At 39.6% G+C, this 22,162-nt stretch overlaps 1 protein-coding gene and 1 long non-coding RNA gene across 2 annotated transcripts; both read left to right on the top strand.

The window, feature by feature from the left end:
* The first annotated feature begins 1,194 nt into the window (after window positions 1–1,194).
* On the top strand, window positions 1,195–2,553 carry LOC309637559. The gene is made up of 2 exons (XR_014250654.1): window positions 1,195–1,225; window positions 1,970–2,553. It is a non-coding gene; the product is annotated as an uncharacterized lncRNA (long non-coding RNA).
* Window positions 2,554–9,204: 6,651 nt separating this feature from the next.
* LOC309637540 (uncharacterized protein) lies at window positions 9,205–9,480 on the top strand (the record flags this gene model as incomplete). Its single annotated transcript, XM_082412472.1, has 1 exon — window positions 9,205–9,480. A coding segment is annotated over one exon (228 nt), but the record flags the coding sequence as incomplete, so codon positions are not given.
* Between the last annotated feature and the right edge of the window lie 12,682 nt (window positions 9,481–22,162).

Raw genomic sequence — 22,162 nt, forward strand, 5'->3', positions numbered from 1 at the left:
AAATAGGTTAATTTCACGTTTATTCCACTGTGATCAATATGGAAGAATCTACAGATAGCTTAAAGTTATAGTAAAATTATTATTAACGATTAAGAAGTAGTGTATGAATGGCAATTAACATCAACGACCGAATTATTAATAAAGTGATTTCAACTATCTCTTGAATTTACCCCTAGATTTGATGTGAATCAATGTGCTTAAATAATTCATAAATAATAAATAGATTTAAAACTCGTTATTTGAATGGCATTGCCTATTAGATAGGGTTTTCCAATGATTTCAAAGAGACAGGAAGCCGGAAAATTTAAACACTAGTCTGAGCTTTCTTCAAAAATTGAAGAAGCCAAAGAGGTCCTTTGGGGGAAATTAGGTAAGAGCAGGTGGGATGTCACGTTTGGGAGGTATGTGTAAAAGGCTTGGTTTCTATTGTAAGTCTAGGTTCTGATGTGCCAGCTGATTGGAATTATGGTAGGTGATGCTACGCTCCTAGTGAATTCCTTGTGGCCGGAAGTGAAACAGATTTATAAAGTTCATAGGAATCTGACTGTTGGATGTTCTTAATCTGAAGGAACAAAGCAGTGAAAGGAGGGCCCCAGAGGTCACCACTTTAGTAAACGTATCTAAGTATCATGATGGGAAGTCATCTGAGATCATCTGCAAACACCTCTCAGTCCATTTTAGAAGAGGAGAAGAGATTTCACTTAGCAAGCTGTGGATCAAGGCGAAATGTATTGTAAGAAGGACTTGAGGTAAAGGGAAAGGTGTCACCAGGTAGCCAGGCCATTTTCAAACCAGTATGTACAACAAAATGGCCACCAGATCAAGTGCAACTAGGCAGGCAGTTTTAGAAGTCAAAGAAGGTGAAAGATAGAAAAGGGTCATCTTCCCCAATCAAGAAAGGGAACACTTGCCTACAAGTTAGAGAACCCCTGAAATTCTCCCACTGCCATAAACCACTGAAACGGAGAGCTAAGGCAGGGCCTCTGTGAGTCATGAGAACATAATCTAGTGAGGAGATCCTGGCGCAGGACATTTCCTGTTTTCAGAGTCCCTGCTAAGCCAGTTATGGATAGATTTGCATTTGGGTTGGGAAATGACTGCACGAGGCTAGTTTGGACAGCTCCGCTTCCCCTTGGGTGGGGCAGCAAGCCCCAATAAAAAGGTCCTCTGCTGCACGACAGCTATCCTCCTGCTATTCGAGTTCCGATTGACTTTGGAGAACCTGGTGAGTCTGATTCTTCTGTCCAAATTAGTTCTAGGCCCCCGAATGTTGGGTTTATGCTGGAGACAGCAAATATGATGGGTCCAAAATTATGATCATGGGTATAATGCTACTTAGTGGATGGGAACTTGGAATATGGGCACAATGTTATATTGTATTTACTAGATTTCTGATACCTAGTTTGAATTCCTCTATTGAAAAAGAAATTAATAGGAAATTTTGACATGAAGGGATAAAGAGCAAAGGGTTTACCTTTTTCTATACCTTTTTCTTGGACCTCCGCTGTGATTTCAGAGACATTTATCTTAGAAGGTGTGAGGCTCTTACATTCATCCTGATTGCCCTTTGCTCTGTACAAAGTCATCCTGTCGGGTCCTCATGAGAGAAAATGGTGATAGGAATTGCTTGTGAGCTTGCCCAGAATATTTGAACTTTTGATAGCCTTTTAAAAATATGTTGTTTTCATAAAAAAAAAAGAAAGAAATAAAACTGAAACCATCGCTTGTTTCTTCAAAACAAAGATATTTTCTTTGGAAAAGTTGTATGAGAAAAGAAAGTTTTCTCTGGGCTGATGAATAGATTTGCCAAAGAACGAGAGAGATGTCAGAAATTCATTAAAAGGTATTAAAGAGATTAAAACACATGCTTAGAGATTGGAGAGATACTGTCTGTTTGTGTTACACAAGCTTTTGCTCTTCTCTATGTAGGGATTCCTTATTGTGAACACGGTCATATACTTTCTTTCAGATATTAAGACTGCAGAAAGATGTCTTCTCAAGAGCAGCAGTGCAAGCAGAAGTGCAAGACACCTCCAGTGTGCGTAACTAAGTGCCCTGATCCTTGCTCACCTAAGAAGGATTCAGACCCTTGCCCACCTAAGCCGTGCCAGCAGAAATGCCCTCCTGGGACAGCTATCCAGCAATGCCAGCAGAAGTGCCCACCCAAGGACAAGTAACAGCTTCAGCTTTTATCTGCATCTGGAAAGGATAAGGGCAATCGGCTCACCTAGTTCCACAGCTCCACCTTCATCTTGTCTTCAAAGCCTATCATGGATACAGAAGAAGCTTTCCACCCTTCAGCCTGCAGTATGCGTGTGGTGATTCCTGACGGTCAGAGGTTTCCTATCTGAGTCTGCTATGCCGCTTCCCTCTGGAGACAACTGAGAAAGCACCACAGAGCCTCAGGAGGAAAAGCAGCAGCTCTCCACCTGGGGGCCCTCTGAGGATTCTCGCGCTGTCTTCTGTGTCTGTCTGTCACGTGGGCAGCGGTTTCTACCAGATGAGCAATTGTTACTTATCCTCCATTTCCTGAATAAAATACATTTCTACTTGTGATGGTAAAAGTATTTTCATTCTTTTAAAACCTGCTTTTAGCAATATCATATCATAATTTTGGTTGATTTCTATCCTTCTTCGATCTCAATTTTCAGGCTCCCACAGTCAGTGTTATCTGAATTTAGAGTTATATCGATGATTGTTTGTATATAATTTCAAATCCAGGTTATTTTCTTAATTATTGCTTGATTGATTTGAGGAACAAACTGTTTAACTCCTCAGAAGTTAAATCCCTCTACTAAAATGTGGGGAAAACCACATTTACAGTGCCTCCTTACTTAGGCATAAAATGTACATGAATGTGTGTAATTCAGTTGCCACAATGCCGGGCACATAATTGGCATTTGAGAGGTGGCCGATCATCATTGTCTCTGTCATCATCACCGTCACCACCATCACCACCACCACCATGTTTGCTCCGGCAGGAAAGAGGCTCAGACATACCTAGTACAGCACAGAAAGAGATTCTTAAACTATATTACACTTTCATATTCTGTGTTCCTTTTCTTTTCCAACTTAACTGTATTTATAATCTGATATGACACATTAAATGCTTTGGGAAATATTGGGATATTGTGCATAAAATTATAGTAGTTCTGAAAACATGGGTAGTACAAATCATGGGAAGTTTAAAGTGTCCTTACCAGGCAAAGCGCTGCCTGCTCTCCATGTGCACAACATGCTCTTCTTACTGTGAAACTCAACAACCTCAGGGTCTTATTATATATTTTCGCCTCTGAAGTTACTTTCTTAATTGATTTGACCGCACCTTTGAGGTCCACTGGGGTTTCCAATGTTTATCTAGATTTACAAAATGACTGTTGCTATGCAGCTTGTTTTCTACGTGCTTAGGTTAGTGGTCCAGTAAGCCGTGAATAGGGATGTGTTCTTTAAGCATATCTCTTCTTGTGGTCCTAGATGTAAAGGAGTCCAAGATGCCAGAACTGCAGAAGAAAAAGATCCCCAGATTACTGCCCAAAGCTCATCAGAGTATTACATGAGTGAGAAATCAACACTGATATTTGGGAGTTGTCTCTACTTTAGTTAGTGTTATTTGACCTGACAGAGAATTTAGTTCTGTGAGGTGTGATGCTCCTGTAGAAATCTTAAAATTAGGGCATTGGCTTAAGAGTCTGGAGGTATTTGGCAAGGAATCAGATATTGGAAGCCATCAATGTGGTGATACATTTTATTCAATGGCAAAATGTTTGCAGTAATGGTTGTCCATGGTATCCTGAGAGGCAGACTAAATGTTGGTCACTTGTTGACTTGACCAGGGTATTTCAATAGACATATGTTCAGGAAAAACTTTCTAGTTGGCAGGTCGGAAATTGAAAAAAATGAAAAGGAAAAAATACAGCCCAGATATTCAAAACCTTGTTGAATTAGGAAACGCAACACTTGTAAGCCCTAAAGAGTAAGAGATGAGATTAGAAGTGTTTTTTTAAAATAATTAATTATTAATTAATTAATTTTTGGCACTGTTGGGTCTTCGTTTCTGTGCGAGGGCTTTCTCTAGTTGCGGCAAGCAGGGACCACTCTTCATCGCGGTGCGCGGGCTTTTCCCTCTCGTGGACTCTCTTGTTGCAGAGCACAGGCTCCAGTCGCGCAGGCTCAGTAGTGGTGGTTCACGGGCCTAGATGCTCCGCGGCATGTGGGATCATCCCAAACTAGGACTCAAACCCGCGTCCCCTGCATTAGCAGGCAGATTCTCAACCACTGCACCACCGGGGAAGCCCTAGAAGTGGTTTTGAACTTGAAGCCCAATTTCAGGTGACTGTAACAATAGAGAAAAGTTACAAAAGTTGTAGTCTTTCCACCTGTGTGCCAGGGATCCTCATGGTAATTGTATTATGTTCAGGGATCAAGGCAGCAATTTAATCAGGCCAGAAAATTGTTTCCAGAAAAGGACCTGAGTGAGGTCTCTAGCACATAGTAATGATTGGAGGAACGAATTATGTCAGGTGCCTATTAAGTGTTTGAGGGAATTGACAACTAAATAAACTATATGCCAAAACGAAAAAGACTGATTTTTCAAGAATTGTAATGACTTTCCAGCCCTCCTTTCCCCACTTTCAACCCTACCTACTTCAGATGTGGTCAGTACAGGTGATTAAAATTGAATATCCCCTATGAGGTGGATACAGGGCCCCAGAGAATAATGGATAAGGGAAGCTCTCTCAGAGAATAGTATCAGAGCCTAAGAGAGGCAAGGAGGAGAAGGAACACAGAGCTTCTCAAACGTTGTTACTCTTTTGTATGATGGTTATTCTTTCATCATTCCCCTCCAGTTTTATTGAGGTATAATTGATTAAATTGTACACATTACTGTGTATAATGTGGCGATTTGACATATGTGTACTTTGTGTAGTGATTTACACCATAGGTTACATAATACATTAATTACTTCAACAGTAGCCATTTAACTGTGTGTATGGCTGAGTTTTTGCGTGTGTGTGTGTGTGTGCGTTTGTGTTTGGTGAGAATGCTTAAGGTCTACTTTCTCAGCAAGTTTCAAGTACACAACACAGTGTTAATATCAAGACTCACCATGCTGTACCTCAGACTCCCAGAGCTTATTCATCGTATGACTACAGACTTGTACCCTTTGCCCAACATCTCCATTTTTCCCACATCCCCCAGGCCCTGCTGAACACCATTCTACTATCTGTTTCTGTGACATCTGTGACTTTGGCAATATAATCCTAAATAAACATTGGCTCAAAGAAGAAATAACAAATACATATAAAATACTTTGTGATGAATGAAAATGAAAAGAAAACATAGAAGAACTTTAAGGATAAATGTAACGCAGTGCATAGAGAGCAACTTACGGCTGGAGGCATGTGTTTTACAGAAGATAAAAGATCTCAAATCAGTAACCTGAGAGACAGGTATGCATGTGTGTGGGTTTATGAAAATTGAAAACTCCTAACACTAAAAACAGCAAAATATAAGCAGTGATTATTTTTGGCCGTTTAATAAACATGCTTATTTTTGAACAGCTTTATGTTTTCCCCATTATATTATATGAGGTAATATTTTTATAACAATTTATCATAATATTTAAAAAATATGTAGTAGTCACTGAAGATGTGGCTGAGATGGAGGAAAGTTTATGTCCTGAACTTCTGGCGCATGCCCAGCTGGTGACTCTTTCACAGGTTTCAGGTGTCTCCTCTTTCTCTTCCTCTCCTCCTCATTGTCCTCTTCTTCCTCCTTTCCCATTATAAAACCACATTCCTGAAAATCTTCCTGATTATTTGGCCAAGACAAGTTACTAGGCCACTTTTTCCTCCTGACTGCAGGAAGAATTATGAAAGATATTAAAGGACTATTACTAAATGCATGGGCAACATTTCAAAGAACTAAATTGAACAGTTAAGGTGTATATATTGGGCAGCGAAGGTAATATGCCTGGTGGAGGTTTCCGGAGAGTTGAAGAAGTAGACAGAGAATAAACGGTGAAAATTTTTTTTCTATTACTGTCTTCAAAGCCATAAAGCATGTTTGCAAAGAGCAGAAGAAAGCAAGTATATCAGATGAGCCCTAAGTCCATATTTCATCTAGATTTCAGACCTTAGTGCTCTGATCTTCTCTCCCCTCCCAACCCCACTCTCAATCACTTATATGTGATGCTGTGGGTTTTAAATGGTATCTTATATCTATTTTTGGTTTCACACAATTGAAATCTGGTATTTACTTATGGAATACAACAGTTTTATTTCCTGATAAAGGAATTTTAAGCACACGAGGGCAGTCTAGGGAAGTGTTCTCCTCAGGTGAGGTAAGCTATCCTGATTCCATTAAACATGTGTTCCCACATTCTACAGTAACATTCAGTGAGAGTTACAAGTTTATTCCTAAGCGAGACACGGCTCTTCACCAGCCATGGCCCATCACGAGAAGCTTCAGTGCCCAAGGGGACAGCATAGAAAAGAGTAGTGTTCAGGCCCAGGATAGAAGAGAGGAACTGTAGAAGAAATGTTGACAGCTAAATCTCTGAAAAGGCAGAAAGGAAATCTTTGGAGAACATGATAGGACACTGTTGCCCGAACTTCAGTTATTCGCTAAAACCTCATTATGTTTGTCATAATTCCACACCACATGTATTACATAACATTAATAATTTTTAATTTAACTTCACTTTATAATAACTTTGAACATTTTTAATTTAGTTGGCCATAGTTAATCATGTACATGATATGGCAGATGAAATATTTAAATTATATATTACAGCATATATGTACATATATACATATAGAAATATGTTACAGAATGAGAGGGACAGAGGGAGAGAGAGAGAGAGAAAGAGGGAGAGAGAGAGAGAGAGAGAGATATTACAAAGTTTGGCAAACTCAAAATATGCAGAGCTGAAACGCTGCTGGAAGTCGATCCGACAGGGGAATTATCTTTTACCTGGGTGAAGGTCAGCCTTGTTCTATTCAGGCCATCCGTGGATTGGATGAGGAGTTCCCACCTTATAGAGTGCAACTGCCTTTACTCAGGTCACTGATTTAAAAAATACTCTCATCCAAAAGAAACTGTACAGGAGCACCCAGAATAATGTTTGACCAGATAACTGTGGACCCTGTGCCACTGAGGCTGACCCATAAATTAACCATCAAAACTTCCTTCCAGCACAGTAACAAATTGTATGAAGAAAATAGAGCAGGAAATAGGTTTATTTGACATACGTTCCACTGTGACCAAAGTGGAAAATGTAAAAACTAAGTTAAAATTATAATAAAATTGTTATTAATGATAGAAAAATTGTATATGAATGGCAATGAACTTCAGTGACTGCATTTTTAATAAAGTGATTTCGACTTCCTCTTAAAGTTTTCCCTAGATTTGCTGTGAAACAACATGTGTTTAAATAATTCATAAATATTAAATACATGTAAAATTAGTTATTTGAATGGCATTGTATATTGGGATTCCCAATAATTTCAAAGGGACAGGAAGCCAGAAAATTTGAACAATCCTCTGGGCTTTCTTCAAGGTGAAGAAATCCAAAGAGGTTAGTTGGGAGAAATTAGATAGGAGCAGGTGGTATAACACTTTTGGGCGGTATGAGCAAAATGCTTGATTTCTGTTGAAAATCTAGAGTCTGAGCTGCCAGCTCCTCTTAGTTATGGTAGCTCATGCTATGCTCTTAGTGAGCTCCTTTTGGCCTGAAGTAAAACAGTTTTATAAAGGTCCCAGGAATCTGACTGCTGGATGTTCGTTATTTGAGGGAGCAAAGCAGTGAAAGGAGGACCCTAGAGGTCACCACTTTACTGAACGTGTCTAAGTGTCATGATGGGAAGTCATCTGAGATGATCTGCTAACTTCCCTCAGTCCATTTTAGAAGAAGAGAAGAGACTTTGCTTGGCAAGCCATGAATAAATGGGAAATGCATTGTAAGAAAATCTTGAGGTAAAGAGAAAGGTGTCACTACGTAGCCAGACCCTTTTGAAACCATTATGGGCATCAAAATGGTCACCAGATCAAGTGCAGCTAGGAAGGCAGTTGTAGAAGTCAAGGAAGGCGAAAGATAGAAAAGGGTCGTCTTCCCCAATCAAGAAAGGGGAATTTTGATTACAAGTTAGAGAACCTCCCAAATCCCCCCACTGCCATAAACCACGGAAACGGAGAGCTAAGGCAGGGACTCTGTGAGTCATGAGAACGTAATCCATTGAGGAGGTCCTGGAGCAGGACATTTCTTGTTTTCAGAGTCCTTGCCAAGCCAGTTATAGATGGATTTGCATTTTGGTTGGGAAATGATTGGACCGGGCCAGTTTTGGCAGCTCCCCTTCCTCCTAGGTGGGACAGCAAGCCCCAATGAATAGGTCCTCTGCTGCATCACAGCCATCCTCCTGCTACTGTAGTCCCAATTGAATTTGGAGAACGTGGTGAGTAGGATTCTTTAGTTCAAGTTTGTTCTTCAGCTTCTGAATGTAGCATTTATCCTGGAGACAGCAAATTTGATGGGTCCAAAATTACCATCATGGGTTTAATGCTACTTATTGGATGGGAACTTGCAATTTGGGCACAAAGTTATATTGTATTTATGAGATTTCTGATACCTTGTTTGAATTCTTGTATTGAAGAAGAAATTGATAGGAAATTTTGACATGAAAGATAAAGAATACAGTATTTTCTCTTTCTTATGCCTTTTTGGTGTCCCTCTGCTGTGATGTTAGAGGCATTTATCTTAGAAGGTGTGAGGTCCTTACATTCTTCCTGATTGTCCTTTGCTCTGTATATGTCATTCTGTTGGTACCTCATGAGAGAAGATGATGATAGCAATAGCTTGTGAGCTTGCCCAGGATTTTAGAGCTTGTGTTGGCCTTTTTTGAACATGTTGTTTTCATAAAAAAGAAAAAGAAATAAAAGTAAAAACACCTGCTTGTTTCTTTCAAATAAAGATATTTTCTTTGGAAAAGTTGTGTGAGAAAAGAAAAGTTTTTCTCTGGGGTGATGTATCGATTTGCTAAAGAGCGAGAGAGAAGTCAGAAATTCATTGAAAGGTATTAAAGATATTAAAGCCCATGCTTAGAGATTGCCGAGATAGTATCTGTTGTTATTACACAAGCTTTTCCGCTCTTCTCTGTAAGAATTCCTTCTTGTGAACACGGTCATATACTTTCTTTCAGATATTAAGACTCCAGAAAGAGGTCTTCTGAACAGCAGCAGTGCAAGCAGCCTTGCCAGCCACCTCCAGTGTGCCCACCTAAGTGCCCTGATCCTTGCTCACCTCCCAAGTGTCCAGAAACTTGCCCACGTATAAAGTGCCCTGAGCCATGCCCACCTCAGCAGTGCCAGCAGAAATGCCCTCCTGTGCCACCTCCCCAACAATGCCAGCAGAAGTGCCCACCCAAGAACAAGTAACAGCTTCAGCGTTTCTATGGATCAGGAAAGGATAAGGACAATTGGCTCACCGAGTTCCACAGCTCCACCTTCATCTTCTCTTTAACGCCCATCATGGATACAGAAGAAGCTTCTCCACCCTTCAGCCTGCAGTATGCGTGTCGTGATTCCTGTCCGTCAGAGGTTTCCTATCTGAGGCTGCGTTATACCGCTTCCCTCTGAGACGTACCCGAGAAAGCATCACAGAGCCTCAGAAAGAAGAGCAGCAGCTCTCCTCCTGGGCGCCCTCTGAGGAATCTGTTAATGTCTTCTGTGTCAGTCTGTCATCTGGACAGGGGTTCCTACCAGCTGAGCATTTGTTCCTTATCCTCCACGTCTTGAATAAAATACAATTCTTTTGTTTGATGGTAAAAATATTTTCTTTCTTTTACAACCTGCTTTTTGCTATACCATATCATAATTTTGGTTGATTTCTGTCCTTCTTTGACCCCACGTTTCAGGCTCTCACAATAAGTTTTATCTGAATTTTGAGTCCTATCGATGATTATTTCTGTATAATTTCAAATCCAGGTTATTTTTTTTTTTACTTCTTGCTTGATTGATTTGAGGAACAAATTATTTAACTCCTCAGGATTTGAATCCCTTATTAAAATGTAGGGAGAATCACATTTAGAGTGCCCACTTTCTTATGCTTAGAAATTAAATGAATCTGTGTAATTCAGTTAGCACAATGATGGACACATAATTAGCATTTTGTGAGGTGACCCATCATCACTGTCTGCTTCATCATCACCATCACCACCATCACCACCATCACCACCACCGCCATGTTTGCTCCAGCAGGAAAGTGGCTCAGACATACCTAGTACAGAAAACAGGGAGATTCTTAAACTCTATTACCCTTTCATATTCTGTGTTCATTTTCTTTTCCAATTTAACTGTATTTTTAAAAAACATCTTTATTGGAATATAATTGTTCTACTATGGTGTGCTAACTTCTGCTTTATAACAAAGTGAATCAGCCATACATATACATATATCCCTATATCTGCTCCCTTTTGCATCTCCCTTCCTATCCCATACCTCTATGTGGTCACAAAGCACCGAGCTGATCTCCTTGTGCTATGTGGATGCTTCCCACTAGCTATTGATTTTACATTTGGTAGAGTATATATGTCCATGACACTCTCTCACTTCGTCCCAGCTTACCTTTCTCCCTTCCCTTGTCCTCAAGTCCATTCACTATGCCTGTGTCCTTTCCCTAGGTTCTTCACAATTTTTTTTTTTACATTGCATATATATATTATCATACGATATTTGTTTTTCTCTTTCTGACTTCCTTCACTCTGTATGACAGACCTCAGGTCCATCCACCTAATTACAAAAAACTCAATATCTTTTCCTTTTATGACTGAGTAGTATTCCATTGTATATATGCACCACATTTTCTTTATCCATTCATCTGTCGATAGACACTTAGGTTGCTTCCATGTCCTGGCTATTGTAAATAGAGCTGCGATGAAGATTGTGGTACATGACTATTTTTGAATTATGGTTTTGTCAGGGTATATGCCGAGTAGTGGAATTGCTGGCCCATATGGTAGCTCTATTTTTAGTATTTAAAGAACCTGTACACTGTTCTCCATGGTGGCTGTATCAATTTACATTCCCACCAAGAGTGCAACAGAGTTCCCTTTTCTCCACACCCTCTTCAGCATTTGTTATTTGTAGATTTTTGATGATGGCCATACTGACCAGTGTGAAGTGATACCTCAGTATAGTTTTGATTTGCATTTCTCTAATGATTAGTGATGTTGAGCAGGCTTTTATGTGTTTGATTTCAATCTGTATATCTTTTTTTTGAGAAATGTCTATTTAAGTCTTCGGCCCATTTTTGGATTGGTTTGTTTGTTTTTTTGATAATGAGCTGCATGTGCTGCTTGTAAATTTTGGAGACTAATCTGCTGTCAGTTGCTTCGTTTACAAATATTTCCTCCCATTCTGAGGGTTGTCTTTTCGTCTTGTTTATGGTTTGTTTGTTGTGCAAAAGCTTTTAAGTTTCATTTGGTCCCATTTGTTTATTTTTGTTTTATTTCCATTTCCCCAGGAGGTGGGCCAAAAAGGATCTTGCTGTGATTCTTTACATAGAGTGTACTGCCATTGTTTTCCTCTAAGAGTTTGATAGTGTCTGGCCTTACATGGAGGTCTTTAATCCATTTTGAGTTTATTTTTGTTTATGGTGTTAGGGAGTGTTGTAATTTCACTCTTTTACATGTAGCTGTCCAATTTTCCGAGCACCACTTATTGACGAGGCTGTCTTTTCTCCATTGTATATTCTTGCCTCCTTTATCAAAAATAAGGTGACCATATGTATGTGGGTTTATCTCTGGGCTTTCCGTCCTGTTCCATTGATCTATATTTCTCTTTTTGTTCCAGTACCATACTGTCTTGATTACTGTAGCTTTGTAGTATAGTCTGAAGTCCAGGAGCCTGATTCCTTCAGTTCCATTTTTCTTTCTCACGTTTGCTTTTGCTATTTGGGGTCTTTTTTGTTTCCATAGAAATTGTGAAATTTTTTGTTCTAGTTCTGTGAAAAGTGGCATTGGTACTTAGATCAGTGTTGCATTGGATCTGTAGATTGCTTTGGGTAGTATAGTGATTTTCACAATGTTGAATTTTTAAAAATATGAAAGTACTAATCACTAAATGCATTGACATGCAAATGTACAAAATTGGACAGTTAGGAGTAAATGTTGGGGAGCAAAGGGTACTATGGCAGGTTGAGGGGACTGGAGGGTTGAAGGAGAAGACAGAAAATGAGCATGAAAATACATTTTTAAAATTACTGTCTTTTAAAGACCTAAAACACATGTGGAAAGAGTAGAAGAAAGAAAAGAGATCAGCCCTAAGTTTGTAATTCACGTAGATTTCAGACCTTTAGTGCTCTGATCCTCTCTCCCCTCCCCAAACCTACTCTCAGTCACTTATACATGAGGGTTCGAGTCTTAAATGGTATCTTCCATTTCTTTCTGGTTTCACACAATTTAAATCTGATATTGATTGTTGGAATAAAAAGTATTTATTTTCCTGATAAAGGAATTTTAAGCATATGACAGCAGTCTAGGGGAGTGTTGGGGTCAGGTGATATGGGACATCCTGATTCTATTAAAAATGTGTTACCACGTTCTACAGTAACATAAAGCCAGTGTTGAAAACTTTTCCTAAATGAGACAGGGCTGCTCACCAGCCATGACCCATAAAGAAAAGTTTCAGTGCCCAAGGGGACAGAGGATAGTTCAGGTCCTGGACTGAAAAGGCAGAAATGAAATCTTTTGCCAGGGTTGGAGAACATACTAGGGCATTGTTTCCTGAACTTCAGTTATTCCCTAAAGGCTCATTATATTTGTTATAATTACACATCACAAGTATCATGTAATATTGATAATTTTTACTTTAAATTCACTTTAAACTAACTTTTTGAATTTCTAATTTAATTGGCCATAGGGAATCAAGTGCATGAAATGGCAGAAGAAATATTCAATTTACATATATGTATGTATATATGCATATATATATGAATAGAGAGAGACACACACACACACACAGAGCGAGAGAGAGAGAGAGAGAGAGAAGAGACACAGAAAGAGCCAAATATAGAGAGAGAGATTAGGAAGGCTGGAAAGTCCAAAATATGCAGGACCAACCCTAGCTGGAAGGCCATCAGGCAGGGGAATTGTCTCTTACCTGGATGGGGGAGGGGTCAGGATTTTGTTCTATTCAACAGACTCTATGAGGCCTACCCACTTACAGAGGGCAAACTCCTTTACTCAGGGCACTGATGTAAATATCACTCTCATCCAAAAGCATCCTTAGAGAAAAAGCCCGAAAAAAGATTGACCAAATATTTGAGCAACCTGTTCCAGTCAAGTGGACCCATAAAAAATATCAAAAATTCCTTCCAGCACATGGACAAACTTTATAAAGAAAGTAGAGCAGGAAATAGGTTAATTTCACGTATATTCCACTGTGATCATTATGGAAGAATCTACAGATAGCTTAAAGTTATAGTAAAATTATTATTAACGATTAAGAAGTAGTGTATGAATGGCAATTAACATCAACGAACGAATTATTAATAAAGTGATTTCAACTATCTCTTGAATTTACCCCTAGATTTGATGTGAATCAATGTGCTTAAATAATTCATAAATAATAAATAGATTTAAAACTCGTTATTTGAATGGCATTGCCTATTAGATAGGGTTTCCCAATGATTTCAAAGAGACAGGAAGCTAGAAAATTTAAACACTCGTCTGAGCTTTCTTCAAAAGTTGAAGAATCCAAAGAGGTCCTTTGGGGGAAATTAGGTAAGAGCAGGTGGGATGTCACGTTTGGGAGGTATGAGTAAAAGGCTTGGTTTCTATTGTAAGTCTAGGTTCTGATGTGCCAGCTGATTGGAATTATGGTAGGTGATGCTATGCTCCTAGTGAATTCCTTGTGGCCGGAAGTGAAACAGATTTATAAAGTTCATAGGAATCTGACTGTTGGATGTTCTTAATCTGAAGGAACAAAGCAGTGAAAGGAGGGCCCCAGAGGTCACCACTTTGCTAAACGTATCTAAGTATCATGATGGGAAGTCATCTGAGATCATCTGCAAACATCTCTCAGTCCATTTTAGAAGAGGAGAAGAGATTTCACTTAGCAAGTCGTGGATCAAGGCGAAATATATTGTAAGAAGGACTTGAGGTAAAGGGAAAGGTGTCACCAGGTAGCCAGGCCATTTTCAAACCAGTATGTACAACAAAATGGCCACCAGATTAAGGGCAACTAGGCAGGCAGTTTTAGAAGTCAAAGAAGGTGAAAGATAGAAAAGGGTCATCTTCCCCAATCAAGAAAGGGAACACTTGACTACAAGTTAGAGAACCCCTGAAATTCTCCCACTGCCATACACCACTGAATCGGAGAGCTAAGGCAGGGACTCTGTGAGTCATGAGAACATAGTCTAGTGAGGAGGTCCTGGCGCAGGGCATTTCCTGTTTTCAGAGTCCCTGCTAAGCCAGTTATGGATAGATTTGCATTTGGGTTGGGAAATGACTGCACGAGGCTAGTTTGGACAGTTCCGCTTCCCCTTGGGTGGGGCAGCAAGCCCCAATAAAAAGGTCCTCTGCTGCACGACAGCTATCCTCCTGCTACTCGAGTTCCGATTGACTTTGGAGAACCTGGTGAGTCTGATTCTTCAGTTCAAATTTGTTCTCAGGCCCCCGAATGTTGAGTTTATGCTGGAGACAGCAAATTTGATGGGTCCAAAATTATGATCATGGGTATAATGCTACTTAGTGGATGGGAACTTGGAATATGGGCACAATGTTATATTGTATTTACTAGATTTCTGATACCTAGTTTGAATTCCTCTATTGAAAAAGAAATTAATAGGAAATTTTGACATGAAGGGATAAAGAGCAAAGGGTTTACCTTTTTCTATACCTTTTTCTTGGACCTCCGCTGTGATTTCAGAGACATTTATCTTAGAAGGTGTGAGGCTCTTACATTCATCCTGATTGCCCTTTGCTCTGTACAAAGTCATCCTGTCGGGTCCTCATGAGAGAAAATGGTGATAGGAATTGCTTGTGAGCTTGCCCAGAATATTTGAACTTTTGATAGCCTTTTAAAAATATGTTGTTTTCATAAAAAAAAAAGAAAGAAATAAAACTGAAACCATCGCTTGTTTCTTCAAAACAAAGATATTTTCTTTGGAAAAGTTGTATGAGAAAAGAAAGTTTTCTCTGGGCTGATGAATAGATTTGCCAAAGAACGAGAGAGATGTCAGAAATTCATTAAAAGGTATTAAAGAGATTAAAACACATGCTTAGAGATTGGAGAGATACTGTCCGTTTGTGTTACACAAGCTTTTGCTCTTCTCTATGTAGGGATTCCTTATTGTGAACACGGTCATATACTTTCTTTCAGATATTAAGACTGCAGAAAGATGTCTTCTCAAGAGCAGCAGTGCAAGCAGAAGTGCAAGACACCTCCAGTGTGCGTAACTAAGTGCCCTGATCCTTGCTCACCTAAGAAGGATTCAGACCCTTGCCCACCTAAGCCGTGCCAGCAGAAATGCCCTCCTGGGACAGCTATCCAGCAATGCCAGCAGAAGTGCCCACCCAAGGACAAGTAACAGCTTCAGCTTTTATCTGCATCTGGAAAGGATAAGGGCAATCGGCTCACCTAGTTCCACAGCTCCACCTTCATCTTGTCTTCAAAGCCTATCATGGATACAGAAGAAGCTTTCCACCCTTCAGCCTGCAGTATGCGTGTGGTGATTCCTGATGGTCAGAGGTTTCCTATCTGAGTCTGCTATGCCGCTTCCCTCTGGAGACAACTGAGAAAGCACCACAGAGCCTCAGGAGGAAAAGCAGCAGCTCTCCACCTGGGGGCCCTCTGAGGATTCTCGCGCTGTCTTCTGTGTCTGTCTGTCACGTGGGCAGCGGTTTCTACCAGATGAGCAATTGTTACTTATCCTCCATTTCCTGAATAAAATACATTTCTACTTGTGATGGTAAAAGTATTTTCATTCTTTTAAAACCTGCTTTTAGCAATATCATATCATGATTTTGGTTGATTTCTATCCTTCTTCGATCTCAATTTTCAGGCTCTCACAGTCAGTGTTATCTGAATTTAGAGTTATATCGATGATTGTTTGTATATAATTTCAAATCCAGGTTATTTTCTTAATTATTGCTTGATTGATTTGAGGAACAAACTGTTTAACTCCTCAGAAGTTAAATCCCTCTACTAAAATGTGGGGAAAACCACATTTACAGTGCCTCCTTGCTTAGGCATAAAATGTACATGAATGTGTGTAATTCAGTTGCCACAATCCCGGGCACATAATTGGCATTTGAGAGGTGGCCGATCATCATTGTCTCTGTCATCATCACCGTCACCACCATCACCACCACCACCATGTTTGCTCCGGCAGGAAAGAGGCTCAGACATACCTAGTACAGCACAGAAAGAGATTCTTAAACTATATTACACTTTCATATTCTGTGTTCCTTTTCTTTTCCAACTTAACTGTATTTATAATCTGATATGACACATTAAATGCTTTGGGAAATATTGGGATATTGTGCATAAAATTATAGTAGTTCTGAAAACATGGGTAGTACAAATCATGGGAAGTTTAAAGTGTCCTTACCAGGCAAAGCGCTGCCTGCTCTCCATGTGCACAACATGCTCTTCTTACTGTGAAACTCAACAACCTCAGGGTCTTATTATATATTTTCGCCTCTGAAGTTACTTTCTTAATTGATTTGACCGCACCTTTGAGGTCCACTGGGGTTTCCAATGTTTATCTAGATTTACAAAATGACTGTTGCTATGCAGCTTGTTTTCTACGTGCTTAGCTTAGTGGTCCAGTAAGCCGTGAATAGGGATGTGTTCTTTAAGCATATCTCTTCTTGTGGTCCTAGATGTAAAGGAGTCCAAGATGCCAGAACTGCAGAAGAAAAAGATCCCCAGATTACTGCCCAAAGCTCATCAGAGTATTACATGAGTGAGAAATCAACACTGATATTTGGGAGTTGTCTCTACTTTAGTTAGTGTTATTTGACCTGACAGAGAATTTAGTTCTGTGAGGTGTGATGCTCCTGTAGAAATCTTAAAACTAGGGCATTGGCTTAAGAGTCTGGAGGTATTTGGCAAGGAATCTGATATTGGAAGCCATCAATGTGGTGATACATTTTATTCAATGGCAAAATGTTTGCAGTAATGGTTGTCCATGGTATCCTGAGAGGCAGACTAAATGTTGGTCACTTGTTGACTTGACCAGGGTATTTCAATAGACATATGTTCAGGAAAAACTTTCTAGTTGGCAGGTCGGAAATTTAAAAAAATGAAAAGGAAAAAATACAGCCCAGATATTCAAAACCTTGTTGAATTAGGAAACGCAACACTTGTAAGCCCTAAAGAGTAAGAGATGAGATTAGAAGTGTTTTTTAAAAATAATTAATTATTAATTAATTAATTTTTGGCACTGTTGGGTCTTCGTTTCTGTGCGAGGGCTTTCTCTAGTTGCGGCAAGCAGGGACCACTCTTCATTGCGGTGCGCGGGCCTTTCCCTCTCGTGGACTCTCTTGTTGCAGAGCACAGGCTCCAGTCGCGCAGGCTCAGTAGTGGTGGTTCACGGGCCTAGGTGCTCCGCGGCATGTGGGATCATCCCAAACTAGGACTCAAACCCGTGTCCCCTGCATTAGCAGGCAGATTCTCAACCACTGCACCACCGGGGAAGCCCTAGAAGTGGTTTTGAACTTGAAGCCCAATTTCAGTTGACTGTAACAATAGAGAAAAGTTACAAAAGTTGTAGTCTTTCCACCTGTGTGCCAGGGAGCCTCATGGTAATTGTATTATGTTCAGGGATCAAGGCAGCAATTTAATCAGGCCAGAAAATTGTTTCCAGAAAAGGACCTGAGTGAGGTCTCTAGCACATAGTAAAGTTTGGACGAACGAATTATGTCAGGTGCCTACTAAGGGAATTGACAACTAAATAAACTATATGCCAAAACGAAAAAGACTGATTTTTCAAGAATTGTAATGACTTTCCAGCCCTCCTTTCCCCACTTTCAACCCTACCTACTTCAGATGTGGTCAGTACAGGTGATTAAAATTGAATATCCCCTATGAGGTGGATACAGGGCCCCAGAGAATAATGGATAAGGGAAGCTCTCTCAGAGAATAGTATCAGAGCCTAAGAGAGGCAAGGAGGAGAAGGAACACAGAGCTTCTCAAACGTTGTTACTCTTTTGTATGATGGTTATTCTTTCATCATTCCCCTCCAGTTTTATTGAGGTATAATTGATTAAATTGTACACATTACTGTGTATAATGTGGCGATTTGACATATGTGTACTTTGTGTAGTGATTTACACCATAGGTTACATAATACATTAATTACTTCAACAGTAGCCATTTAACTGTGTGTATGGCTGAGTTTTTGCGTGTGTGTGTGTGTGTGCGTTTGTGTTTGGTGAGAATGCTTAAGGTCTACTTTCTCAGCAAGTTTCAAGTACACAACACAGTGTTAATATCAAGACTCACCATGCTGTACCTCAGACTCCCAGAGCTTATTCATCGTATGACTACAGACTTGTACCCTTTGCCCAACATCTCCATTTTTCCCACATCCCCCAGGCCCTGCTGAACACCATTCTACTATCTGTTTCTGTGACATCTGTGACTTTGGCAATATAATCCTAAATAAACATTGGCTCAAAGAAGAAATAACAAATACATATAAAATACTTTGTGATGAATGAAAATGAAAAGAAAACATAGAAGAACTTTAAGGATAAATGTAACGCAGTGCATAGAGAGCAAGTTACGGCTGGAGGCATGTGTTTTACAGAAGATAAAAGATCTCAAATCAGTAACCTGAGAGACAGGTATGCATGTGTGTGGGTTTATGAAAATTGAAAACTCCTAACACTAAAAACAGCAAAATATAAGCAGTGATTATTTTTGGCCGTTTAATAAACATGCTTATTTTTGAACAGCTTTATGTTTTCCCCATTATATTATATGAGGTAATATTTTTATAACAATTTATCATAATATTTAAAAAATATGTAGTAGTCACTGAAGATGTGGCTGAGATGGAGGGAAAGTTTATGTCCTGAACTTCTGGCGCATGCCCAGCTGGTGACTCTTTCACAGGTTTCAGGTGTCTCCTCTTTCTCTTCCTCTCCTTCTCATTGTCCTCTTCTTCCTCCTTTCCCATTATAAAACCACATTCCTGAAAATCTTCCTGATTATTTGGCCAAGACAAGTTACTAGGCCACTTCTTCCTCCTGACTGCAGGAAGAATTATGAAAGATATTAAAGGAGTGTTACTAAATGCATGGGCAACATTTCAAAGAACTAAATTGAACAGTTAAGGTGTATATATTGGGCAGCGAAGGTAATATGGCTGGTGGAGGTTTCCGGAGAGTTGAAGAAGTAGACAGAGAATAAACGGTGAAAATTTTTTTTCTATTACTGTCTTCAAAGCCATAAAGCATGTTTGGAAAGAGCAGAAGAAAGCAAGTATATCAGATGAGCCCTAAGTCCATATTTCATCTAGATTTCAGACCTTAGTGCTCTGATCTTCTCTCCCCTCCCAACCCCACTCTCAATCACTTATATGTGATGCTGTGGGTTTTAAATGGTATCTTATATCTATTTTTGGTTTCACACAATTGAAATCTGGTATTTACTTATGGAATACAACAGTTTTATTTCCTGATAAAGGAATTTTAAGCACACGAGGGCAGTCTAGGGAAGTGTTCTCCTCAGGTGAGGTAGGCTATCCTGATTCCATTAAACATGTGTTCCCACATTCTACAGTAACATTCAGTGAGAGTTACAAGTTTATTCCTAAGCGAGACACGGCTCTTCACCAGCCATGGCCCATCACGAGAAGCTTCAGTGCCCAAGGGGACAGCATAGAAAAGAGTAGTGTTCAGGCCCAGGATAGAAGAGAGGAACTGTAGAAGAAATGTTGACAGCTAAATCTCTGAAAAGGCAGAAAGGAAATCTTTGGAGAACATGATAGGACACTGTTGCCCGAACTTCAGTTATTCGCTAAAACCTCATTATGTTTGTCATAATTCCACACCACATGTATTACATAACATTAATAATTTTTAATTTAACTTCACTTTATAATAACTTTGAACATTTTTAATTTAGTTGGCCATAGTTAATCATGTACATGATATGGCAGATGAAATATTTAAATTATATATTACAGCATATATGTACATATATACATATAGAAATATGTTACAGAATGAGAGGGACAGAGGGAGAGAGAGAGAGAGAGAGAGAGAAAGAGGGAGAGAGAGAGAGAGAGAGAGAGAGAGATATTACAAAGTTTGGCAAACTCAAAATATGCAGAGCTGAAACGCTGCTGGAAGTCGATCCGACAGGGGAATTATCTTTTACCTGGGTGAAGGTCAGCCTTGTTCTATTCAGGCCATCCGTGGATTGGATGAGGACTTCCCACCTTATAGAGTGCAACTGCCTTTACTCAGGTCACTGATTTAAAAAATACTCTCATCCAAAAGAATCTGTACAGGAGCACCCAGAATAATGTTTGACCAGATAACTGTGGACCCTGTGCCACTGAGGCTGACCCATAAATTAACCATCAAAACTTCCTTCCAGCACAGTAACAAATTGTATGAAGAAAATAGAGCAGGAAATAGGTTTATTTGACATACGTTCCACTGTGACCAAAGTGGAAAATGTAAAAACTAAGTTAAAATTATAATAAAATTGTTATTAATGATAGAAAAATTGTATATGAATGGCAATGAACTTCAGGGACTGCATTTTTAATAAAGTGATTTCGACTTCCTCTTAAAGTTTTCCCTAGATTTGCTGTGAAACAACATGTGTTTAAATAATTCATAAATATTAAATACATGTAAAATTAGTTATTTGAATGGCATTGTATATTGGGATTCCCAATAATTTCAAAGGGACAGGAAGCCAGAAAATTTGAACAATCCTCTGGGCTTTCTTCAAGGTGAAGAAATCCAAAGAGGTTAGTTGGGAGAAATTATATAGGAGCAGGTGGTATAACACTTTTGGGCGGTATGAGCAAAATGCTTGATTTCTGTTGAAAATCTAGAGTCTGAGCTGCCAGCTCCTCTTAGTTTTGGTAGCTCATGCTATGCTCTTAGTGAGCTCCTTTTGGCCTGAAGTAAAACAGTTTTATAAAGGTCCCAGGAATCTGACTGCTGGATGTTCGTTATTTGAGGGAGCAAAGCAGTGAAAGGAGGACCCTAGAGGTCACCACTTTACTGAACGTGTCTAAGTGTCATGATGGGAAGTCATCTGAGATGATCTGCTAACTTCCCTCAGTCCATTTTAGAAGAAGAGAAGAGACTTTGCTTGGCAAGCCATGAATAAATGGGAAATGCATTGTAAGAAAATCTTGAGGTAAAGAGAAAGGTGTCACTACGTAGCCAGACCCTTTTGAAACCATTATGGGCATCAAAATGGTCACCAGATCAAGTGCAGCTAGGAAGGCAGTTGTAGAAGTCAAGGAAGGTGAAAGATAGAAAAGGGTCGTCTTCCCCAATTAAGAAAGGGGAATTTTGATTACAAGTTAGAGAACCTCCCAAATCCCCCCACTGCCATAAACCACGGAAACGGAGAGCTAAGGCAGGGACTCTGTGAGTCATGAGAACGTAATCCATTGAGGAGGTCCTGGAGCAGGACATTTCTTGTTTTCAGAGTCCTTGCCAAGCCAGTTATAGATGGATTTGTATTTTGGTTGGGAAATGATTGGACCGGGCCAGTTTTGGCAGCTCCCCTTCCTCCTAGGTGGGACAGCAAGCCCCAATGAATAGGTCCTCTGCTGCATCACAGCCATCCTCCTGCTACTGTAGTCCCAATTGAATTTGGAGAACGTGGTGAGTAGGATTCTTTAGTTCAAATTTGTTCTTCAGCTTCTGAATGTAGCATTTATCCTGGAGACAGCAAATTTGATGGGTCCAAAATTACCATCATGGGTTTAATGCTACTTATTGGATGGGAACTTGCAATTTGGGCACAAAGTTATATTGTATTTATGAGATTTCTGATACCTTGTTTGAATTCTTGTATTGAAGAAGAAATTGATAGGAAATTTTGACATGAAAGATAAAGAATACAGTATTTTCTCTTTCTTATGCCTTTTTGGTGTCCCTCTGCTGTGATGTTAGAG

Source organism: Balaenoptera physalus (genome assembly GCF_965194825.1).
Source record: "Balaenoptera physalus genome assembly, chromosome: 1".
Classification (NCBI taxonomy): domain Eukaryota; kingdom Metazoa; phylum Chordata; class Mammalia; order Artiodactyla; family Balaenopteridae; genus Balaenoptera; species Balaenoptera physalus.